Source organism: Leguminivora glycinivorella, chromosome Z (assembly GCF_023078275.1).
Source record: "Leguminivora glycinivorella isolate SPB_JAAS2020 chromosome Z, LegGlyc_1.1, whole genome shotgun sequence".
Classification (NCBI taxonomy): domain Eukaryota; kingdom Metazoa; phylum Arthropoda; class Insecta; order Lepidoptera; family Tortricidae; genus Leguminivora; species Leguminivora glycinivorella.
The window spans coordinates 40,168,130-40,191,490 of NC_062998.1; the positions used below are offsets into that span (position 1 = coordinate 40,168,130).

At 36.3% G+C, this 23,361-nt stretch overlaps 1 protein-coding gene across 1 annotated transcript; it reads right to left on the reverse strand.

Annotated features, from left to right (window-relative positions):
• Positions 1 to 7,290: 7,290 nt before the first annotated feature.
• LOC125241950 (toll-like receptor 5) lies at positions 7,291 to 9,020 on the reverse strand. The gene is made up of 2 exons (XM_048150666.1): positions 8,437 to 9,020; positions 7,291 to 7,827 (listed from the first exon to the last, which is right to left on the reverse strand). The coding sequence occupies exons 1-2, from the start codon at positions 9,018 to 9,020 to the stop codon at positions 7,338 to 7,340; spliced, it is 1,074 nt and encodes a 357-aa protein (XP_048006623.1). The 3' UTR covers positions 7,291 to 7,337.
• Between the last annotated feature and the right edge of the window lie 14,341 nt (positions 9,021 to 23,361).

Sequence of the window (23,361 nt, forward strand, 5' to 3'; positions counted from 1 at the left end):
GCACACCGCTCGTAGAAGCGTAGCCGATTACATGGGGAAACCCGTATGTAGCGAAAATGTCGTAGCGCCGCGTAGAGCCCGGTTTCGAAAGTGTTAACATACTGTACTATAGCTAGTAATGACACAGCGAAATTAGATTTCTAAAGTTGTTTATGAAGCATGGAAGTGTTTTTACATGAGAGATGCAAAGCTCAGTGGAACATTATATATTAGGAACATACATGCTGATATGTCGGAAATTTGGCGAACTCATTTTGTCATGGTTTTTTAATATGTTGTAATTAATTAATTGGTTTTGAATAAAATTTTGTTATATATGTAATATAGGTATGGTATGGTACCTCATCTGTAGCTAATGTTATGTATTGTTTATGGAATACTTTTTAGATATATTACATACTATAAGTTTCAGCAGATACGTTACTATTTACTTTCGCAAATTGAATAAAAGTTGCATTTCCGTGTAGTTTGGTGTAATTAAATAATACACTAAAACAAAAATACGCTATTTATGATATGACACACACACACACACACACACACACACACACACACAAACTAAGCCGGGGAGAAAACATTTACCAACGTCACGTAGGTATTCAAGTATAATCTGCAAAAAATGTCATTGGAAAAATATAGAGAGCACATGTTTATTGAGAGTGTACCTACTTATCAACAGTCAAATACTTAATTAGCTCTTCAACAGTAAAGCGGTATTTGCTATGATTCTTTTCAAGAAAAATTAAAATCAGTGATCACGCCGCGGCCCGCGACATCGCCCGTGAAGTTGTCGCTAAACTGTCCTCGCCCTACCCTCTCGTAATCCCATACTAAATTTCAACCGTCATTGCACATCCTAAAGCCTTACACTCCCTAATAAAAATATCCTGTCTTTTTACAGGCTATAAACTCGCGGCCCGCTCGGTTTTGTATTTTAATTTTTATCTAAATCCGCATTTTCTCATGAAAAGAAATAAAATTAAAATACGCGCTCACATTTTAAACCTAGGTATTATTTCATTGCGTACAGTTAATATAAAGATACAAATAATTAATTAATATCTTGCATTATATAATTATAGCATTGAACCTGATGAAAAATCATTAATGCATACTTTCATTCAAGAATGCTCTATTACAGTCCTTTCTAAACATGAGGCGGGTGTTTGCTTACGCCGTGGCTTGCGTGGGCGACGGCGATGCGACGCATACGAAATCAAACCTTATCGATATGAAAGTATGAGACGCGACGGCGACGGTCGCGCGACGTCGCCCACGCAAGACACGGCGTTACTGGTGCAAGGGTGTTATTGATGAACAACATCTGTAGCGGTTTATTGCCTTATTAAGATTCATATGTATAAGCATCAATCAGAATTTCGCAGATGATTCGCTACTATTTGTGATGGAATTATTTATCTTGTACAAATCTTACAATGAACCTTTTGTTGCTCTTGTGGTTATTAGCAAGACCAACAAAACTGAGCCGAATTCCATAATTAATAGAATACAAGCTAAATAGGTACGGTCGGCCAAGAAAGTGTTTTACCACTTTTCGACTCTATTTTTAAACACATAAGGTCCAAAAGTGGTAATAAACCACTTTTTTGGCTGACTGTACTACTCGTAATTTTACAATTACATACAAACTGATGACGAATAGTATTTACCTTGTATTTTATTATAAATTCGGCCTCCGTAAAAAATATGTTATATAAATTATTCTTCATTAATTCTTCTCCCCAGTATCTAGGTAAACAAAAGTCGACTTCATATGAACACCCAAAATGTCCTTATCATTATATAGATACACTATTATTTGTTTATTTCCTGGTTATATTCGTATTTGATTATGCTTACCTGTTCTATTAATTATACTATGTATTTGCCTAATTAATTGGTGTTCCATCTTACAGTTCCATAACTATTAAATTAAATAAATAATCAACCGATTCTATTGTACAACACGTGTCTTATATTACGATGTACATTGTGTTTACTCTACAGATTGGATTATTATGACCTTAATAATAATTAGAATTGATTATCGAATTAAACGTAAGTAGATAATACATTTTTTCTACTCGTCGACTTTAATCTGTCAATTAGGACACCACAGACTAAACTATACGTGCTGACTTTTCAGTGTTGGATAGTCTTTGAGTCAACTATAATATTTCATTACACTTCACTTTAGTTAACTGAAAAAAAATCAAAAATAGAACTTCATACAAGTTCTATACTAATTTGCGATACCTGGCAAATTTTTCAGCATCTGAAACGTGTTTTTTTGTCTATCGCATTATCGACCAATCAGGGACAGTTATTACAAACAATTGGTTGCCAGGTAATTCGATGTTGATACAACGGTGAACGACGCTATTAACATTAGTTTTAACTTGAATGATGATATTTTTCGTCCATTGATGATGAAGATGATGACTCATAGAAAAACTCATAGATTGTATACAGTAGTGATATAATTAAGCTTTTCACTCTCGTACCGTACTATTAGGCCACTAAGCAAACTTCGTGGCCTAAACATGGTACTCGACTGAAAAGCTTTGTATTATATCACGATTGTATAAAATACTATATTAAGCGGTGCAAACACTGGTGATGTATGTGCTTCCGGCAACGGTGTAATAACCGGCTTATTAACATTATTTCTATTTAATGAATCAAAGGCAAAATGTCAAGGAAACGGCGATTTTTAATTTAATTATAAATCTCGTTTTATCTCACGTACCTACTTGCTATAATTGTTATCTTTGTATTGTATTTTTGATGTTGTCTTTTTTGCAATTAGGTATTTACGCCAATATTGCTGAATAAAAATAAAAATGGCGCTTTAAAAATTCGCATCGTTATAAATAAAAGGAAATCATAAACATTTGATACGCCTACAAATTTTATTATAAACTTAATGTAGATTGTGTCTTTGAGAGTTTTGCCTCTACAGTCCCAAGCAGGAAAAAGGAAGACTTAGTTCTAGCTGTTCTCTTAATCATCTAACCAATGCGTGTAAATTACTTATCAATTTATCGTGTAGAGTATATTCATGTACCTAAAAAATATAATTAATTAATTATAATAGCTGGTACAATGACGTCCCCCATTTGCTTAACTATTTTTATTAGTGTTTAATGCTAGGAAACACCAACAAATGCGATGGATACAAAAAAATACGATTTCTGGGTACTTATTACTTACTTCAATGCGGAAATTTTACTTTATGTGTTGTTTAACTACAATCATGAAAACTTTGTACACACCTATCTATATATACTTTGTACACATCGGTAACTCGTGGCATTTAGGTAGCACTTGACCAGGTTAGTGATGTGACAAGTTTTCTAAGAGTTTTTTAGACGAGATAAAATAATAAATTGATATTATATACATGGTCTTAACATATGACGAAGTATATAGGTTTGATTACTAGTTTTAAAACACCAATGTCAATGATATTGTCATTCAATTCCTTGTAATGATTTATTACGAGACGCGAGACGAGATATTTTTTAATAATGGAGGAAATCTTAAGGGAGCATTCAGAACTTCTACGCAGAGATTTGATTACCCATTACGTCAGTGGTGACTGATGAAAGATAGTTTTCTTATTTAAATACAAAGTGGATTTCCTCGAGTGAAAGACGTAGGCTGACTTGTAAAAATTTTGAACAAATATTGATTGTTTATCGTGAATATCATATATTAACTGATTGAAATTCCTTTATTTTATTAGTTTCTTTTTTTCGACTTGTAGGTACACGAATAACATTGTCACATCACTTGTCTGTTAACAACTGTAAAAGTAACAACTAAATGCCATAAGTACTAAAATTATTTTCAAACCATGGGGTCCTATAAGAAAAAAGTAATATTTATAAAAAGTAAATATTTACAGATAGTAATATCAAGAAACGCATTCGTGGATCCAGGATCCTTGAAGATCATGCTCTCCCCTCCTCTTCTTGAGCCTGGACTGAGCCTTGAAATCCGCTCTTGTAGCCGTAGGTATTATTATTATTGGGAATTTGTAGGTATTGGATACCAAGAGCTGCCGTATTTAATTACATTATTGCATGTTTGCTTTAATCGATCGCGGGACGGTAACTGAGAAAGAGGATTGTATTTTATTACTTGGGCTATTTGTACTCCATACTCGATTTTTGGTCACTGATATTGTATAGAAAAACTTACTGACAACGATCAAATTATTCGTGTAAATGTAACTGTAATTGTAAAAATGTAACTGGTCAATTTTTTCCATGGTTTACAATATTTGCATTATTAAATAGAGTGTTATATTTGGTAGGCGTGTTAAGTTAAGTGGATACATGTAGAACTCAACATCATAGTGTAATAATGGAAAAAATGGATTAGTTACAATTGTCCCCCAGTCGAGATTTGCACATTTTCATCTCCATTGTAAACCCATAGTAGGGTAGGTAGGGTAGAATTTCTCAAAATCGCATTTATCTCTTGTAACTTTATATTGAAATGCAACCTACTGTGAACATGTCTAATTGCTAGCTTTTGTAGTTTCGGCTCTGTGTTGATAAACCATCAAAATTGTATAAATATAAACACAATATTAATTTACGTTAACTAGACAAAGTCCAAATCATCTGGGTACGTATGTTTTAAAAGCTTTCATTAAAATTAAATTATTAACTTGGCACACTCATTTATTGGTGTTTCATTACTACGATGACCTGCCTAATTGTCTTTATTAATATGTACACAATCACATACTAGTAAGAGGTGTTTGAATAAACAATCAGAAGAAATTGAATATATACGCATTTTGTCCTAGAAACTCGACGTAAAGCATGTGGTTTAGACAGCATTGACTTAATCCTCCCGAGTACCAATTACGATTTCGGACAAATGCTAATAGAAAATTCACAAAGTGCGTACAAGACGACACAATTGCGAAAAAAAAATTGTACAGTGCGAACCTCAACGACACATGATCCACAAAGCAGAATATCTAGACATAGTCTAGCCACTGTTATTTAAAAAAAATAAAGTTCATGATCTGTGTATGGCGGCCATTTAGAGAATGTGGCATGGTGCTTACGCTAACTCCGACTTTGATGTCGAATTTAACTATCATACACTGTTTATATCGATCTGGTTTAGGCACTGTTCAAACACCATGAATGTCTATTAGACATTGGCCTATGCCTAATTTTTTTATCTATTTCTCTCATCCTGCTTGTATCAAAAATTTACGGCAAACCGGAACGTTGCTCAAAAATGCGTTTTTTTAAATTATATAAATTCACCGCATTTATTCTGCAAGTACCCAATTGAACAACCATGAAGAGGACTCTTAAATATTATTTTGAAGGTATAATACGACTACAGTAACTTATTTGTGCGTAGCGCAGAACATACTATTACTATAACTAATTGTTAAAAAATACAGCTCAAAAGTTGTAGCTCGTAAAAAACAACTATAGTCATGCTAAATTCTGGTAGTTATTAAATATTTGTTAATCACCGCCCAAATCTCAAGGATTCTTGAGGGGGGTTCTCAATTCGTCTGTATTTTTTTGATTTTTTTTTTGTGTTTGTAACTCGATATCTCAGTCTTTACTGGACCGATTTTGATATTTTTTTATCGAATGTATTTACATATATACAGATTGGTCTCATTTTGAACAGAACCCGGTTCTGATGATGGGATCCTGGAGAAATCGAGGGGATTCCTGACATCTTAAAGGCATACATATGGTGACTTTTATGTTTTTCTAAGAACAGCATGCATTTACGTTCGAAACAGTGGCATTTGGTGCAGTGGAACTGCTGATGATGATCAGAACGGAACTTCTCAAATCCGAACGGCGCACTTATATTCACTTTGGTAGTTTTATAAAAACAACATGCATTTACTTTCAGAACAGTGACATTTGGTGCAGTGGAACTGCTGATGATGATCAGGTCGGTACGCCTCAAATCTGAACGGCACACTTATAGTGACTTTGGTATTTTTATCAGAAAACCAAGTACTTACATGAACAATAGTAACATTTGATGAAATGGAACTTCTGGTGATGATTAGAACGGAACTCCTCAGCCACGCATAACTCATATTAAGAGATTTGTTCTTTTTGTTATGATTATATGGAGTTTTCAAGTCAACTTTTGTCAAGCTCGATTTCTTACAATCGGATATCGGATTTATGAGGAATTGAGGGAACTCGTCAAACCTTAACGGTATACGCATACGTATATTCATTTGTATTTCCATCAAATAATCAAATATTTACATTAAAAGTACTTTTTAAAAATACACATTTCTACATAATCCAACATTAGCAAGTACCTTTCACCAGAACCCCAAAAGCGGCGGGTTTCTTAAAAATTATTTCAAGTAATTACTTACAGCTTTTAATATTTGCACTAGCGAATCGTGTGCGCGGCGCATGTGTGTGTCTTATTGGGTTACCAAAAGTTATAAGAGAATAATGCTCCAATTTGAACCACTTAGAATAAGATTTTAAAACGTATGAGTCCTAAATTGAAACTGATAAACAAAAATAAATACTAAGTAAATGAATTTAACGAGTCGGTTATACTAACATGAACTATTGTATCATTACCTCAGAGCATTACGATTATCAAAATATGTACATACATTTATATTAATTTATATTATATTATTTGTATCAAAATTAGAAGAGTAGATTTAATCGTGCAATACCTTTAAGGGTTTTAATAACATTCATCTATAAGTAATTTGGTTAAGATTAATTTCTGGAAATCATACCATCACTTTTATTTTTTTTAAATGCACTGCTTGTAATTTAGACATAACTGGGAGACTGATTCGACACAAAATAACGTTTTTAACGTAAACTTTACAATCCTACGATAAGTTATTTGCTTAATATCTATTAAATACTTACTTAAACTCATTTTAATATTTTAAATATAATTATCGTCCTGTTTCAGGAAATCTTTGATAAAATCGTTTATAAAATACTATATAGATGTAGAAAAATATTATTCGATATTTTTATGTCGATGTCTAACTATAGTCACTATCAACAATGTCCAATCTAGAACCTATATAGTTACTTTTAGTGAAAGTCATAGAACGGTCATAATCTTTGGCTTTACACAAGATCATCTTGGTACTCATATCACATATCATTCGAGAGAGAGGGTTCTAGAAGTGGCGCTGGCGGAGGAGGGAAGAAATGCAGCGGGTGAGAATCCAGCGCTGGTGTGGAGACCGAGGCTAGAGGCTCGCGGCAGGCTGGCAGCTGCGAGAGGTGCGCACGGGGCGGCCGCGCCGGCGCCGGCGTCGCGGCTCGCCGTTAGCTGCCCTTCGACACCAGGTGGTACGGCGCGTGGATAGTAGCCACGCTGCCAAGCTCGGTTCGTCCCAATAACTCTTCGGGGTGCTCGTGTTCGTGTTCGCGTCGTTTCTCTTCGTTAGTGTAGTAGTGAGCGGCTCGGCGCCGCGAGTAGCATAACGCTGCCGCCACGGCCGCCAAAACCGCGACGCATAGCAACATCAGCCCCGCTATGACACTCATCTGAGCTTCATGCGTACTGGGACATGGATCCAAGCGATCAAAACTTAAGCTCGCAAAACTCGTTCCCCGCAACCGCATCGGAGAGTAGCACTTAAGATTTCTAATTGTAGAATTAAGAACTGTGGTAGACATGTACACTAGCATAGTTCCAGCCGAGCACTGATCACAATGCCATGAGTTTTTAGACAAATGAACTTGCGCTATGGCTTCCAGTCTCTGCAAGTCTTGCTCACTTAATGCTTGTAACTTATTATGTGAAATATCTAGTCTTTGTAAAAATTTAGTTTTCGCCAGAAGTTTAAACGGAAACTTTGATATTTTATTCCAAGATATATCTAAGGCAATTAAATGCTCATTATACGTAAAAAAATTAGGCGGTATTATTTCCAGGGAAAGGTTTGCGAGTCCAACACCATGAATTTCTGGAAGTATCTGAAGAGCAATCGCAATCTCGTTTAATGGTAGGTTGTTTCCACTGAAATTGATAGTCTTCAACGATTCCACGAGAGGCGCAAAAGTCTGCAGATGGAACCTGTCTATTTTATTGTGGCTGATGTCCAGATGCAGAAGAGAGGTGAGGTTGGTGAGCGCGGCGGGCGCGAGCAGCGCCAGGCGGTTGCGCGCCAGTGACAACACCTTCAGCTCCCGGTTGCGCCCGAACATGTTGTCTACCACCACCGATAACTGGTTTCCATCCAGTCTCAGCTTTTTTAATTTCTTAAGACTTATGAATTCATCAGAAGTGAGATATTTGAATTGGTTTTCTCCTATATCTAACTCTTCTAAATGAGGAATTAAATGATAAATCTGTGTATTCACCCTTCGTAAAAGACATTTTCTGCACTTGAATATTCGTAAGTGTTGTATATCTTTGAACACTTCAGGATTCAAATCTGCTAAAGGATTGTAACTTAAGTCCAGATGATATAGTTTAGCCAGCATTCGAAAAAGTCTAGGCACCAGGGAGGAAATTTGATTGTTTGCCAGAATTAATATTCTCAAAGATGTGAGGTGTCTGAAAGTTTCGCTTGGCATCGTCGCTATATGATTGTGGTCGAGATGTAGTTCCGTAAGATTAATGAGTCCCCGGAAATTATCGGTCCCTATTGCGGTTAAATTGTTATATGTCAAGTTGATAAGCTGTAGATTTTGTAGTCCCCAGAAGGAGTATTGGCCTATCGAGGGCACGTTTGAATTGACGATGTGGAGTTGCCGGAGATGGGCGAACGGCGTCGGTTGCGTAAAAATTGGGCCGATGGTAAGGAAGTTTGGTCGTTCCTGCGGTGCAGAAATAACCAGAATTTGCGCGTTGCGGTCTAGAAAATCAACGGGAACGGCGCGCATGCCGCCGCGCGTGCAGCTCACGCGCAGCTCGTGCCCCTCCTCCGCGTCGTAATGCGAGTGACACCGGCACTCCTCGGGGCAGATGCTCTCGGCGCCAGAACTGCCTTCTACCACCATTATCATCACCCACACCATCATCCAAAGATGTCTCCATCTCCTGTAACAAAAAAATATTGGGAATTCATTTGTGCTCACTCATTGATCAATACGTTAATAAGACAAACATAAAAGATAAGGGACAACATTATTGCAGAATTGTTCCTATTTCATTCTGTCAGTTTTGTCATAGACAGAAAAATTAGTCAAACAGAGTACCACGGTTACCTTATTATTATAGGTTTTCTTAGTTTTTGAGGTAGGTACATAATGAACGGACATAAATTAATTATGTTCATACAGAAGAATATAGCATGAACTAGATCTATTAGTTGCAAAGCGGTAATTTAAATAAAACTAGTAATACATAAATTAGGTACCTGTGCGGTAACACCTAATTGCCGCTAAAATATCCGCTGAACAGAGCCAAATAAATCATCGGTAAAAACGCGCGAAAGTGTAAAAACTTGCTTAAACTCCGTGAGCTACTAACGAGATTAGAGCCTAGTGAAATATGCGGCTCGCTTTGTCCGCGGAATCCAAAACCCCTGAAAAATAACGCGCAGATAACAAAAGCCTTCTGACACGACGACTGAGCGTCATCCATTTTGTGAAATTCCAAAATATTCATTCGCACCTTAATGGAAATCCTTCTTGTTTAGTGTTGTCACGTCTATGTGGGTATTGTGGCGGCGCTATTTGCTCATAAAAAATATTCCTTCATATGGTTGGTTTTTTTTTTATAAAAGCTCGGTATGTAACGTTGTAGCTTTTTTGTTAATTTTGACTGTGATTATAATGTAATCAAATCGTATGCATTTTAATTCGGCTTACGAACACCCACCTTATACCTACCCTAATACCTGCATGTCATTTATGAATGACTGGTTATCTGGGTCTGGGTACCTACGTGTTAGGTACTATATCACACTATGAGGAACGTATTTTATAGAATTCAAACGAATATTTTAGTATCGCCGTCAGATATATTGGAGCGGTAAAATGCTCACAAACATCTGAAAACGTCTCTATTGTCAAGGCGATAAGGAGTAGGTATTCAAATTCAAATATTATTGCGCGCCCGACCGCCCAGATATATCTGATCGTTAAACGCAATGCTCTAATTTTACTTCATATTAACTACACGAGATTATTTTTATATTTCCATTATACAAACGTTGAGTTATTTTGAAACTTGGCAACATTCTGCTAAAGGTTCAGAACAAAATGTGAACGCAAATAGTAGGTAGCTAGGGTAACCTTAAACTAACTTTACAAGCTTTAACTTGCAGTGATATTGGTATCTACGACAATATATATATTTGTACGGATCAAATCTTGCAACTTGAATTTGACCCAATTCCCGGTTATCAAATTGCATGCTGAATTTACATGCATAAATTTGTACCTAAACTTGATAATGATAATATATTACAATAACATGGTTAAACAACCTGGGAAAACTTGGTAAAATAACGTAACTTGCTCACTGAAACAAAAGTACAAACATCAAATAAAAAATATTAGTCAGGTATGTATCCTTACCAATAGTGCGCGAGAAGCGCTGGTAGCCTAGCGGTAAGTACGTGCGACTTTCGTTCCGGAGGTCGCGGGTTCGAACCCCGACTCGCACCAATGAGTTTTTCGGAATTTATGTGCGAAATTTAATTTGACATTTGCCAGTCGCTTTTCGGTGAAGGAAAACATCGTAAGGAAACCGGATTAATTCCAATATTAAGGTCTAGTTTACCCTTCTGGTTGGAAGGTCAGATGGCAGTCGGTTTCGTAAAAACTAGTGCCTACGCCAAACCTTGGGATTAGTTGTCAAAGCGGACCCCAAGCTCCCATGAGCCGTGGCTAATGCCGGGATAACGCAAGGAGGATGATGTATCCATACTAATAATATTATAAATGGGAAAGTGTGTGTGTGTGTCTGTTTGCTTGTCCATCTTTCACGGCAAAATGGACCGACGAATTGACGTGATTTTTTAAGTGGAGATAGTTGAAGAGATGGAGAGTGACATAGGGTACTTTTTGTCTCTTTCTAACCCCCCGCTTCTCTAAAATGGGGCGTGGAAGTTTGTATGGAGCATTCCGCAATTTACGAATAGCCGCGGCCGCGGCGGGGCCCGCGGGGTATAGCTAGTACATTATATTTTTACTCTTAAATAAGGAAATCTAGTTCAATGTAACTAAATACGTGGTACGTGGGTAACAAATATAATAGTAATTATTTACATACTTGTAATACTTATGAACATTCTTTTTATTCCGTATGAACTCCACAATAATGACGCACACATTCACTTCTCAATTTAATTTATTGTGCCTAATTATAATCTGCTCGAAAAATACAATTTACTAATACAAATATTCTTTATTGTTCACCAATATAACAAGATTACATCCATTAATAATTAACTATGGTAGACAACAGGCGGTCTTATCGCTAAAGAGCGATCTCTTCCAGACAACCTTTGGGTAGTGGAGACAAGACACAAAAAACAACTGATTCATACATAAATAGGAATTAAAATAAACCTAAATATACCGTACATATATAAATACTATAACAACACAGCTACGAATGTACATAGATCAAAAACAATGCGGCCAATAGCGATAAAGGAAAATGAAACAGGACCATCAATAAATATTGTATTATGGAATAGATAAATAATGCTCTTTTACTTGACTTTTAAAAATGTGAAGAGACTCGTTAGCATGCCTTATGTCAATAGGTAATGAGTTCCACAACCGAACTGCCTGGAAAGTAAAGGAATCGTTGAAGAATTTAGAAGAAGATGACGGACTTTAAGAAGATAATTTCGGGAAGATCTGATAGATTGAACAAAACTAAAGCGGTCTTTGAGATAGCGAGGAGTTGAAGGGTTAAACAGTATATTATAAAGGAGAGAAACTATATGAAGGTTACGTCTGCGACGAATGGGGAGCCACTTCAGCTGCGATCGAAAGCTAGACACATGATCGAATTTGCGCAAACCAAAAATGAAACGTATACAGACGTTCTGAATACGATCCAGCTTATTGAGTTGCTCTTCGGATAGATCAAGATAGGAAACATCAGCGTAATCCAAGATTGGAAGGAGCAACGCCTGAGTAAGCGCAATTTTTGTGGGGATAGGAAGAAAGTTGCGAAGTCTCCTCAGGGAAGCCACTGATCCAAACACCTTCCTGCTAATTTCACTAAGCTGGGGTACCCAGGAAAATGTACTGTCCATAATAATGCCTAGATTTTTCACGTGACCAGAAAGGAATTAAAACTCCGTTGAAGATTAGTGGTGGCAAAGTACCAAGGTCCAGTCGCGATATCAGCTTAGAGCTCCCAATAACGATGGCTTGAGTTTTACTAGGATTAACATTCAGTCCGTAACTGTTACTCCATTCACAAATTCGTTCTAAATCCTTATTTGTCGATGAAATAACTGTTGGTAGATCGTTTAGTGAACCCTGAGAATATATTTGAAGATCATCGGCATACAGGTGGAAAGATGAAGAGAGATTGACAGTAATGGAGTTAATAAATAAGGAAAACAATAATGGGGACAACACGCCACCCTGCGGAACGCCGGCTAACGTGCTGCACCATGATGATCGAGAAGAATCTAACTTAATACGCTGCCGACGACCTGTTAAAAAACTACGAAACCACTCAACAGCTCCAGGAGATACGTTGAGAGAACGCAGTATCGCCAGCATAATATTATTTACTATATTCCTAGGATACACGTATGTATACTATTTAAGTCATGAGCAGCTTACAGTTTTTGAAATACGGTTGTTCCTACTTTAGGTATAGGTACGGTCAGCCAAGAAAGTGGTTTACCTCTTTTCGCCCCTATTTTTAAATTCATAAGGTCGAAAAGTGGTAAACCACTTTTTTTGGCTGACTGTACCTTTGCTACTTTAAACCCCATGCTCTTATAATATAAATGCCACCTGCTGGCAAATATATCAACTAGATATCCCACCGGCTGAAACTTCGCGCACCCAAAGCCATTAAGTTTAGTACTTTAAACGTTGACTTTTAAACTTTAAATTTTATTTAATATTTTTAATGCGTTTTCCTACTCTTTTACGAATAAATAAAACGAACGAACCTAATTGTAAAACCGGCCAAGAGCGTGTCGGGCCACGCTCAGTGTAGGGTTCCGTAGTTTTCCGTATTTTTCTCAAAAACTACTAAACCTATCAAGTACAAAACAATTTTCCTAGAAAGTATTTATAAAGTTCTACTTTTGTGATTTTTTTCATATTTTTTAAACATATGGTTCAAAAGTTAGAGGGGGGGACGCACTTTTTTTTCCTTTAGGAGCGATTATTTCCGAAAATATTAATATTATCAAAAAACAATCTTAGCAAACCCATATTCATTTTTTAATACCTATCCAAAAATATATCACACGTTGGGGTTGGAATGAAAAAAAATATCAGCCCCCACTTTACATGTAGGGGGGGTACCCTAATAAAACATTTTTTTCCATTTTTTATTTATGCACTTTGTTGGCGTGATTGATATACATATTGGTACCAAATTTCAGCTTTCTAGTGCTAACGGTTACTGAGATTATCCGCGGACGGACGGGCGGACGGACGGACGGACGGACGGACGGACGGACGGACGGACGGACGGACGGACGGACGGACGGACGGACGGACGGACGGACGGACGGACGGACGGACGGACGGACGGACAGACAGACATGGCGAAACTATAAGGGTTCCTAGTTGACTACGGAACCCTAAAAATGGATTCACGCAACTTACTCAAAAATATGCCCCATATCTGCCGTTATAAATAAGAGCAACTTATGGGTAATATTTTTGAGCAAGTTGTGCGCACCCTTATTCCTACACTCGGATGTGCCATTGCCGGTTATAAATAATTTGTTGACTATTTTATTCGTCTCATCATTACCTAACCGAAGCTAACCTTTTCTAACCAAACCTATATCCCTTTTCTTTTGGGTGTTAATACTAGCGCCGTTAATTCTATATATATATATATATATATATATATATATATATATATATATATATATATATATATATATATATATATATATATCTATACATTTTATTTATGTAGGTATTACGACTCTGTCAGTTTATTTTAGAATGAGATAGTCTTAGTAGCTCAAATTATAGAATACTTTACCCAGGATTGAATTCAAAAGTCTTTACGGAATCTTAACTAAAAGTACTAAGAATCAACGGCCACTGGTTAAAGTCCCGCTCGGCCAATTTTACTTTCTTATCTTAGCTGGAATGAGGATACCTCGTAACAAACTACACGTAAAGCTCGAGGGTACCTCGAATCCGTTGTAAACCTCTTAGTCTGCCGCTCTCATCTGAATAAACGGCTTTGCTTTCATTTATAAATTAAAATCAGCCGTTTAAATAGACAATAGCCCAATCTCCAGAGCACACAAATCATATACCTCTTGGCTGTGAAAAGCGACGCGGTGTGGCTTTCGTGATACAATTGCTTGTAGGTGTAACTGACATGTTATGGACCAAGTGATAAATCGGGCATTGTACATAATGCCCGTCATCTCTTGCCAATAAGTGTAGGTACTTTATTTAAACATTTTATTGATATTCATATCACATAAGATAAATAGGACATTACTACAGAGGCCAGGACAAAAGGGGTTGCCGGCCGAAGACATATATATATATTTAAGTAGACATAAAGATAAAATAAAATTAAACTCTACTGAAAATAACAACTTTGAATGGCTGTATCTCCTAATCGGTGCATCGCAGCGCAAAAATAATCAAATTTTCATTTCCCTTTTATCAACCTCGTACATAACAATAAAAAATTGAATTGAAAAAAAAGGAAAAAAAATAACCAAACAAAAAATCAAAACAAAAACTGGCTAAACGGATTTAGGGAAACAAACACGGATCACTCCGCTGATTTCTGGGTTTACAATGTTAATTGTATGTAAATATATGTAAAGGTTGCCCGTTCATTTAATATAATCTGGTATTATTATAATCACTAATTATCATCTTACTTAGGCATGCAAATTATTCATGTCATCGACATTGTCTCAACTACATAAACCTGAGTTGAGTAAAAATTGAGTAGGGAGTAGATTAAGAATAAAAATCCATAACGTTATTTGCGAAATAATCTCCATTTGAAAAATAATAGAATATTTACGAAACGTTACGCAAATCCCAAATCTAAATTTAAAAATCGAATACCTAATTTATTTTAACCCTTTATAGGGCACCGGTCTCAAAAAAGACCACCCTGTATGACTATCTTTTTGTATTTTTTTCTTGTAGAGAATTTTTAGTACCTACTACAGGATGGCGATGAGGTTTGAACTCACGATTTTTTTGAGTCTTGCCCGTTAAAGGGTTAAATTTGGTATATATTAATGATTATATGTGTATAATAGGTTTATATTATAATTTTTATGATAATAAATATAATTTTGTCAGTGAATAAAAGTGAAGCAAACGTAGGACAGCGTTAACCTATCGAAAACTGGTGCGTACCTACAGCAACCTTACCTACTACCTAAATATGAGGCAGGTTGCCAAAGTAATAAATAATAACCGTCGTGGTATCTTGTCGCCTCAAGTTACGAGTGAACTTCGCCGACTTCGGCTCTGGTGTTCCACGACTGGTCGAGTTTACACTTCACGGGATGCTCCCGGAACATGATCGATTTCTCTTAGAAGACTTCGCTTAAATGCTTATAAACAGATTATACTCCTAATCCTTTGAACTTGTAACGATGCGCTTAGCTAACTTAATGCAGTTCCTGATAATCATTGTGTCTTGCATTTTAGCTGTTGCAAAAATTTTACGAACATTAACGTGTTTGTCATTTTTTTGCAAGAATTTTCTGTTTCGGTTAAATACTCCAAGTTTTATGTGGGCAACTTTTGACTTTGTTGCAACTAAGGATCGACTTAATGATGAATTTGTAATAAGTCCGAGAAAACTCTACCGTCTAAAGGTTACATCTTCTTCGGTTAAACGACTTTAAAAAGTTCGTAACGAGGAGGTTCCTCTCTCGAAAAATATTGTTTTTAAGTCTTTTTCTTGTGAAGGTGTTAGGCGAAATCTGACATCATCATGCAAAATAAACGTAGGTACCTTACTCCCAAAAGTTTATACTTACTTATAATTATATTAAATATAAAATGAATAAAATCGTCAACTTATTTCAAACCAAGTATTACTTTTACAAGAAGTGCCTTTTTGCATCCTCAATAAAATTTCACTGCTAAATAAAAAAACAAAAACCAGTAAAGTAGTAAATTTTTCAAATTTTATTGAAAAATTTACTATTATCAAACTGACAAACACGTCACTGACTCACACGTGACTGGGAAATGACAAACACGTCATACTAAGCAGATACCAAACAAAGCAAAGTTGATCTACTTCAAGTAAAATTGTATAATTCAAAAAATACAAGTAACATACATAACATGTAAGTTGCTGTGTATATACCTTGTTAATTATTTGACCCGTGATGTTAGTGATGTATATAATTATGCATCATGCATTTTTGACTCTATTGACAGCATGTCAAAGTTCAAATTTGAATAAATCTTTGTCGAGGTCATGCATTTAAGAGTTAAAGTTATATTGAAAGTACTTCACCCAACTTCTTTCTACATTTTTTTTTTTCAATTCCTCGGATTTCGTAGAATAATTGTTATTCATTTAAGTAGCTTTAACGGAAATAATGAGATTATAGTTCAACGGCTGGCAAAGAGTGCAGAAGTCGGGACACTAATGGCCGTATATATACGGTACGTGATGCTATGTCAGACTAAGATAATGTGAGACGCTTTACTCTTTTATCAACAAATAAAAACTAAGCGAAGGTAGGTAAGTGTAGGTGTAAAAATCTACTATATGTACTGCATGCATGAAAGCATTCAAGTATACCTATGTATAGCTATTTACTGTCAGCCGGCGTATCATGCTTCTAATTTTATCACTTATCCACGTGGATAAGACTTCTATCACGCTTTGGCAAGTATGTCAGTGTGAGAGTGACAGATGTCTTATCCACGTGGATAAGTGATAAAATTGGAAGCATGGTACGCCGGGTAGGCACTGACGTTTAAAAATCATTATAAATTGGATACCCAGCATACGTTTATGACGTATAGTAAATATACCTTTATTGGCAAATAAAGCTCTTTTATCGCAAAGCCATCGATCCATTCCTAGTATTTCTGAATCGAATGGATAAAACGAAGCCCCTATAGAATCACTTTTGTCGGGCCATCGGTCGGCCGGTCTATCCGTCTGTCAAGACCCTTTTCTCGGAAATGGGCGAAGGTGTCCAGCTGAAATCAAATCCTAAGGCTACAACAATCCTTAAGGAATAAAACATCAAGAATAAAGAAAGATGAATGACCGCGGCCGTACCTATAGTATACTAGTATGCCTACAGTCAAGTTAAAATATAGGTGCACACATTTTACTCAAAAATGTGTCCGGTTTAGCTTTAAATTTCTAATGCCGGTTAAATAAGAGATATGGGTAAAAATTTTGAGCAAACTCATATTTTTCATCAATTTCGATTGATTTGATTTACTTAGTTAAAATAGCCCCATTCAGTAAAAATTTACTTGCGACACCTTATAAGGATTATTATTTATTCAAAACAAACGAGACATTGAAACAAACAGACATACATACATAGGTCACGTCACTCACTAATAAAATACCTAACCAGTACTGTAATAGCTAATAATAGTTTGAAATCAGTTCCTTTCAGTAACATTACTGATAACTGCCGGGCGAAAATAATCAATATCAGTGAAACGTGTAGGTGCCACCTAATAACACGGACAATAACCCTGCAAATATTTTTTTAGAAGCGTCGTCCTTCCTTTGAGTTTATCAGATAACAGAAAACGACATAGCTTTCTAGCAAAGAAATTCAGCTGACTATTGGATTGGATTATTCATTGTAGGACTGCGATTGTTAGCCGTAACTTTCGAATTTTCAGGCGTCTGAACTCCAGGAAATGCTGCACAGAGTTACACTCTTTTTAACTGTTTTAGTGTTTACAAATCTTTTACAATAAATGCTGAAGTTGGTCGGCTTAAAATACAAAAATAACCCGTTCTACTACCGCTAACTTGCGCGGGTTCCATTTCAAGTCAAATCGGATGAACGGGTTCATTTCACTTAATAGTAGCTCATTATTCTCAGTCGTATTGACTTTTATATTACTTTCCAAAGACGAGCCTTAAGTAGGAGCATCAATTATGGTGAAAGCACCTTGACACCGCCGTTGTGCACGAATACGAGGCAAGCGTGCAGTAGTTGCGATCACGCGCGAGATGTGAAATCATCTACCAATTGCTTTGTAGCATTCCACTAACGTAACGAGAATGGTATCTTTAGTATATTTACTATTAAAGAATTTGATTATTCTGATCCCTCTCGCTTGTGGCAGCTAACGAACGATCCTGCCTGCTTATGTGACTTCTTATCTGCTTACACTATCTTTATGCGAGCGTGCTTCTTGTACATTTTTTCATTGATTACTTACAGACACCACGGAGGGTTTTAGATTTCTTTTATCAGAAATACGAAGTCTACTGTGAACAAGATACTTCTAGGATTTTATTTATCAGCCGTCTAATCTATTCAAAAATTCAACAGGAACTTAGCACGCAAAGTGCGTCTGATTTGAAGTTACTAAGCATAAAGCAAATCGTTTGTAGAATAAGTGTATGTGAAGTAAGTAAGTAGGGTGATAAATGAGTAAGATACGGTATATCTTTCCCATCACGGAACAATAGTGTTCCGGACCTTTGGGAGGCGTGCGCGGGGCCGAAGCCAACGCGTAGAGGCCCTTTTGACACTTTAATAAAATGTAAGAGGTACACCGAGCGGATGCTGCCCTTGCCCGTATCATGGGACACACGCAGAGGCAGCACCCACCAGGGTGTAAGGACTATTTGAGAGTTAATGGAATCTAAAATGAACTGGGCTATTTTGATGAAGGTGATGGACTAAATACTGGGCTATGGATAAAAAACCGGACGCCTGCCTAATAAAATGGTATTCAATTTTATTTCCGGCAGACGGTGACTCGTCCCCACAAGATGGGCCCCCACAAAAAGCGACATTCAAGATGGCTCAAGGGCAACAATACGGTATATTATTATTATCTTTTTATTGCTAGTAATTACTTCTGTCACTCGTTAGACACCATGGTTAGCTAGGGCTCCCGGTCGCGTCCGTGTTTCGTGTACCCGTTGCCGGGTATCCGTTCCCGTGTTACACGAATCCGGATTTCTGGCCCGTTTGGAACGGGTAATTAGGGACCGTGTAATTAAGGTCCGGGTACCCGTGTAGTCCGTGCGTCCGGATCGACGAACTCTAAAAACCCGCGGGTCCGATCCGTTCTCGACGTATATAAGTAGTGATGCTTGATGATCGTTCGCGTTCTTGGTTCAAGCGAATATGAAAATCAGTTTAAAGAACCAAAAATGATAAAACCTTAATAACTAAAACGAGAAAGGGACAGCGGAGCAATTGTGACTGGGGGACAAATTTAATTACTCGATTTTTTTCCATGTTTTACATTTTAGGTATTATTATATAGGGCACGCGTTTTCAGTGGCCTAAATTATTATGATGTCAGAAAGCATTAAACTTGGTATGCACATAGCTTTGACGTTCATAAGAATAAATAGAAGTAGAAACACGCCGAGGAGTCAATCTCTTCCCTCCACTATTATATCCCATTTTTAGCGTTTTAAAATTTTCACGAAAACTTTTTTTTTAATTTATTTATTTAAAGGTAACATACATTTTACATTTTTAAAGTTCCTATTAAATGTTTTGATAAGTAAATATTACGAGTAGGTACTTACCAGAAATATGTCTAGGAGAAGTACCATGAAATTCTCTACAATATTTCCATTTTAAGTATATTACTAACAGTCGGTAGTGTTACCCCTACTCATCCCACTAGTAGTTAAACACAAATATTATGCGGGGGACTTAAGCATAATTTGAAAATGATGAGTTAAAGCTATATACCTTAAAAGACAGTATTGCAGAAAATTTTTATGGAGAATATACTTTTCCTAAATATCGTGATTATAGCTTTCACGGTTTTCATGACAATATAAAAAAAACTGAAGATAATGATATAAAAAGAGGGAAAAGAGGGGAAACATTGACACTTCGGCGTCTGCGTACTTTTATTTTTTTCTGTTAAGTGTTTGTAAGTTATCTATATACATGTCAAGTCTCATGCTTCTTGTCACACCCTATCCGACTAGCTCAAGTTAAGAACCAGGACTATGGATACATATTCACTTCAAAGTGGTTCCCTCCAAAATAACAAAAAAAAATACCATTCTTAACTAGGTATTTGTAAAACAGCGCGGCTACATCTAGAACTTTTCAAACAAAAGGTTTGTCCATGTCAAAGGGAAACCGAGTGTGAGGTTTGAGTGTCATTATTTTCAGTAAAAATCACCACGGTTATTGGTTATTGTGCCGCCCACAAGTCATTATTATTACCTTTGTCTTCTCATGCGACGTTAATTCTACTAACTTCTTAGATAAAAACTAATAACTCGACAGTTCAAATACATTTCCTTAATTTGAAAGATATTTATGAAATAAAACTGTGGAAACTGAGTGATACCCGGTTGACCACGGACGCTGTAAAGTGTTCGAAACGTCGGGATGAATAGTAAATTCAGGATACGCAATATAATCCGTTTCCATAGTTATGTATTTATCTATTTAAGTATGTATATCGTCGCTTAGCACCCATAGTACAAGCTTTGCTTAGTTTGGGGCTAAGTCGATCTGTGTAATGTCCCCAATATTTATTTATTTATTTTACAACTATGAGACATAGATATAACTATACTATAGGTGGTATGGTCCCTATAGTAAGGCACCATGAACATTATAAAACAATCAAGTAATAGAACTAATATAGTATTTTTCACACAAACCAATACCCTGTTTAGACTTCTATTAGTTAACCTAGAGACAAATAAAGTCCATTAAACTCCAATTGTCTTAAGCAACTTTATTGAAAAAAAAACCAGTAGACTAGTGTGCCTGGCGAATTATGGACCTATAGGAATAGGAATACGTTTGTAATATTTTTATTGAATATCACCATATTATCTAATCTGTACGAGTAGCCTACAATGTAACGGGAACAAGTACAAAAAATATAGTTAACACGTTATTGATCAAAATAAAACGAGTATGTATAAAACCAATTCGTATTCGTTCGCTAAATTAATATAGATTTTAAATTTCACCTAGGTATTTTTAAAATACAAACCGGCACGGCAATAAGTCGATCGGTCCGCCGGCCGCCTCGTGTGTTCAATACCCGAACGGTGCCGAAGTCCGTGCGTCCGGCCGTCCGGCCCCGAACGCCGATTCGGCACTACACGCGCGAACGGCACTACACGGGAACGGACTTCGGCGGGTTCGGGTAGTTCGGACGCTTAGCACCGCCGGGGCTAAGGGGCCGGGCGCACGGATCGGCGGGTAGTAACGAATATCCAGAGCCCTAGGTTAGACATCCCTTGCATCAACATAATCTTATATTTTCTAACAGTTTCGGTGCCTTGCTGCACCGTAAAATCAATGAGTTTTTACAAACTTTTTTCTGGGTTCATAATACTATTATTAACCCTAATTAATATTCGAGCTACATTCTTACACACATATGCCTCTAACGCGACATAACTGCACCCAAATTACTAGAAAATTTACGATGTCTGCTAATCAATGTACACATTGCACATCATCATGTCATTTACCTACCAGATGGAATGGGCCATGTCTGCAACTGCAATTACAATGTCGCTCTCATGCCAATTTACTACTGTAGTATTTATGATCAAATTTGTTTTTACTTGTAGACAATTAAATTACATAACCATGTTTTTGCTAGCGGTATGAAATTGGCAATATTCACATATTAATTAGTGTTAAGTATACTGCAGATCACACAATAAATTTATCTTTAGCACAGGGTTCATAAATCTGAGGCACTGTGAGGTAGGTACGCAATGGTATCGAGAGGATCTAGACAAATTGACCTTTAACACGCTCTGCGGAATATTTACGGACCAGCGCATTTGAATACACTATTAGTTTAATTAAACGGTTAGTGTCGAAAGGGTATGATATTACACGGCAATATTTATTTATAAAACTTGTAGATTATGATTCATTAAGTATTGAACTGGGCTGGTTTTGTTTAATTGATTATTTTTCCAGAACACTAACTGTAAAGTCAAAGAATCCTTTGGCAAAAACATAACTTACAATGATTTCATATATTATATTGTTCCTGCAAAGTTTTTCTTAGACAGAATGATCTCAGACTCTTTTGTTAGAGAACTTTTTAGTACCTGCGAGTAATTCAATCGGCTTGTTTTCGTGTCACTATTATTATACGATGCCCTACTAAATTCAGCATTATTGCCGACGGACGAGTTTTAGGTATTTTTTTTTGAATTCTGTTCCATTCTAAAGTCAGGACGTTTCTAGCCCTAGAGATAATCTAGACATTGTTGGTATCAGTCAAATTTACCTACTTCACAGGAGGACTACTTGTAAAGAATTAAATAATTTTGTATACGTATTCTGAAAAATGCATTACCACGAGCAGTCATAAAAAACTGACGAGACGAGAGAGTATTAGAGTAAAATCGGATATTCTTATTTAGAAGTTTTCGTCAAAATTATCAATTTCGTCAAATATGGATACGAACAAAGTGCCTAAATGTATGGATACATCGACTTGCTTGGTTATTTTGAGGATTCAATCAATTCAATGTGTCCAATTGTTCCAACTGGTAAATGATACTGATATGATTAATTATTTTTTGTAAAATCAAAAGTATGTACCTAGAAGTTAAGGTACGTATGCGAATAATGGAAAGTTCCTAGACTTCAGAAAAAATTAAATGCGAAGTACTTATATATATCAATTTTATATAAAATGTGTTCATCATGGGATATAAGAAACTTTCTTAAGTGTTACAAGTTCATATTTATAAAGACGATATCTTTCGGATTATTCAAATGATTGCGGAACTCTAATATTATTGTTCGAGGAAGAGCGACTGCTTCGATAATGATGACGGTGCCATAAGTTGCGAAGATATAATTGGGCGATCTGAGTTATTCAAATTACTTTCAAAATTCATTGTTAGTTTCAAAGAACGGCCATTATCTAAAAAAAAGTTGGGGTAAATTATTAAATCGTAAACTTTTCTCATCAGAAACGCCTTCAACATTGTTAAGGTAACGGCGGCTATCAACGCGGGTAT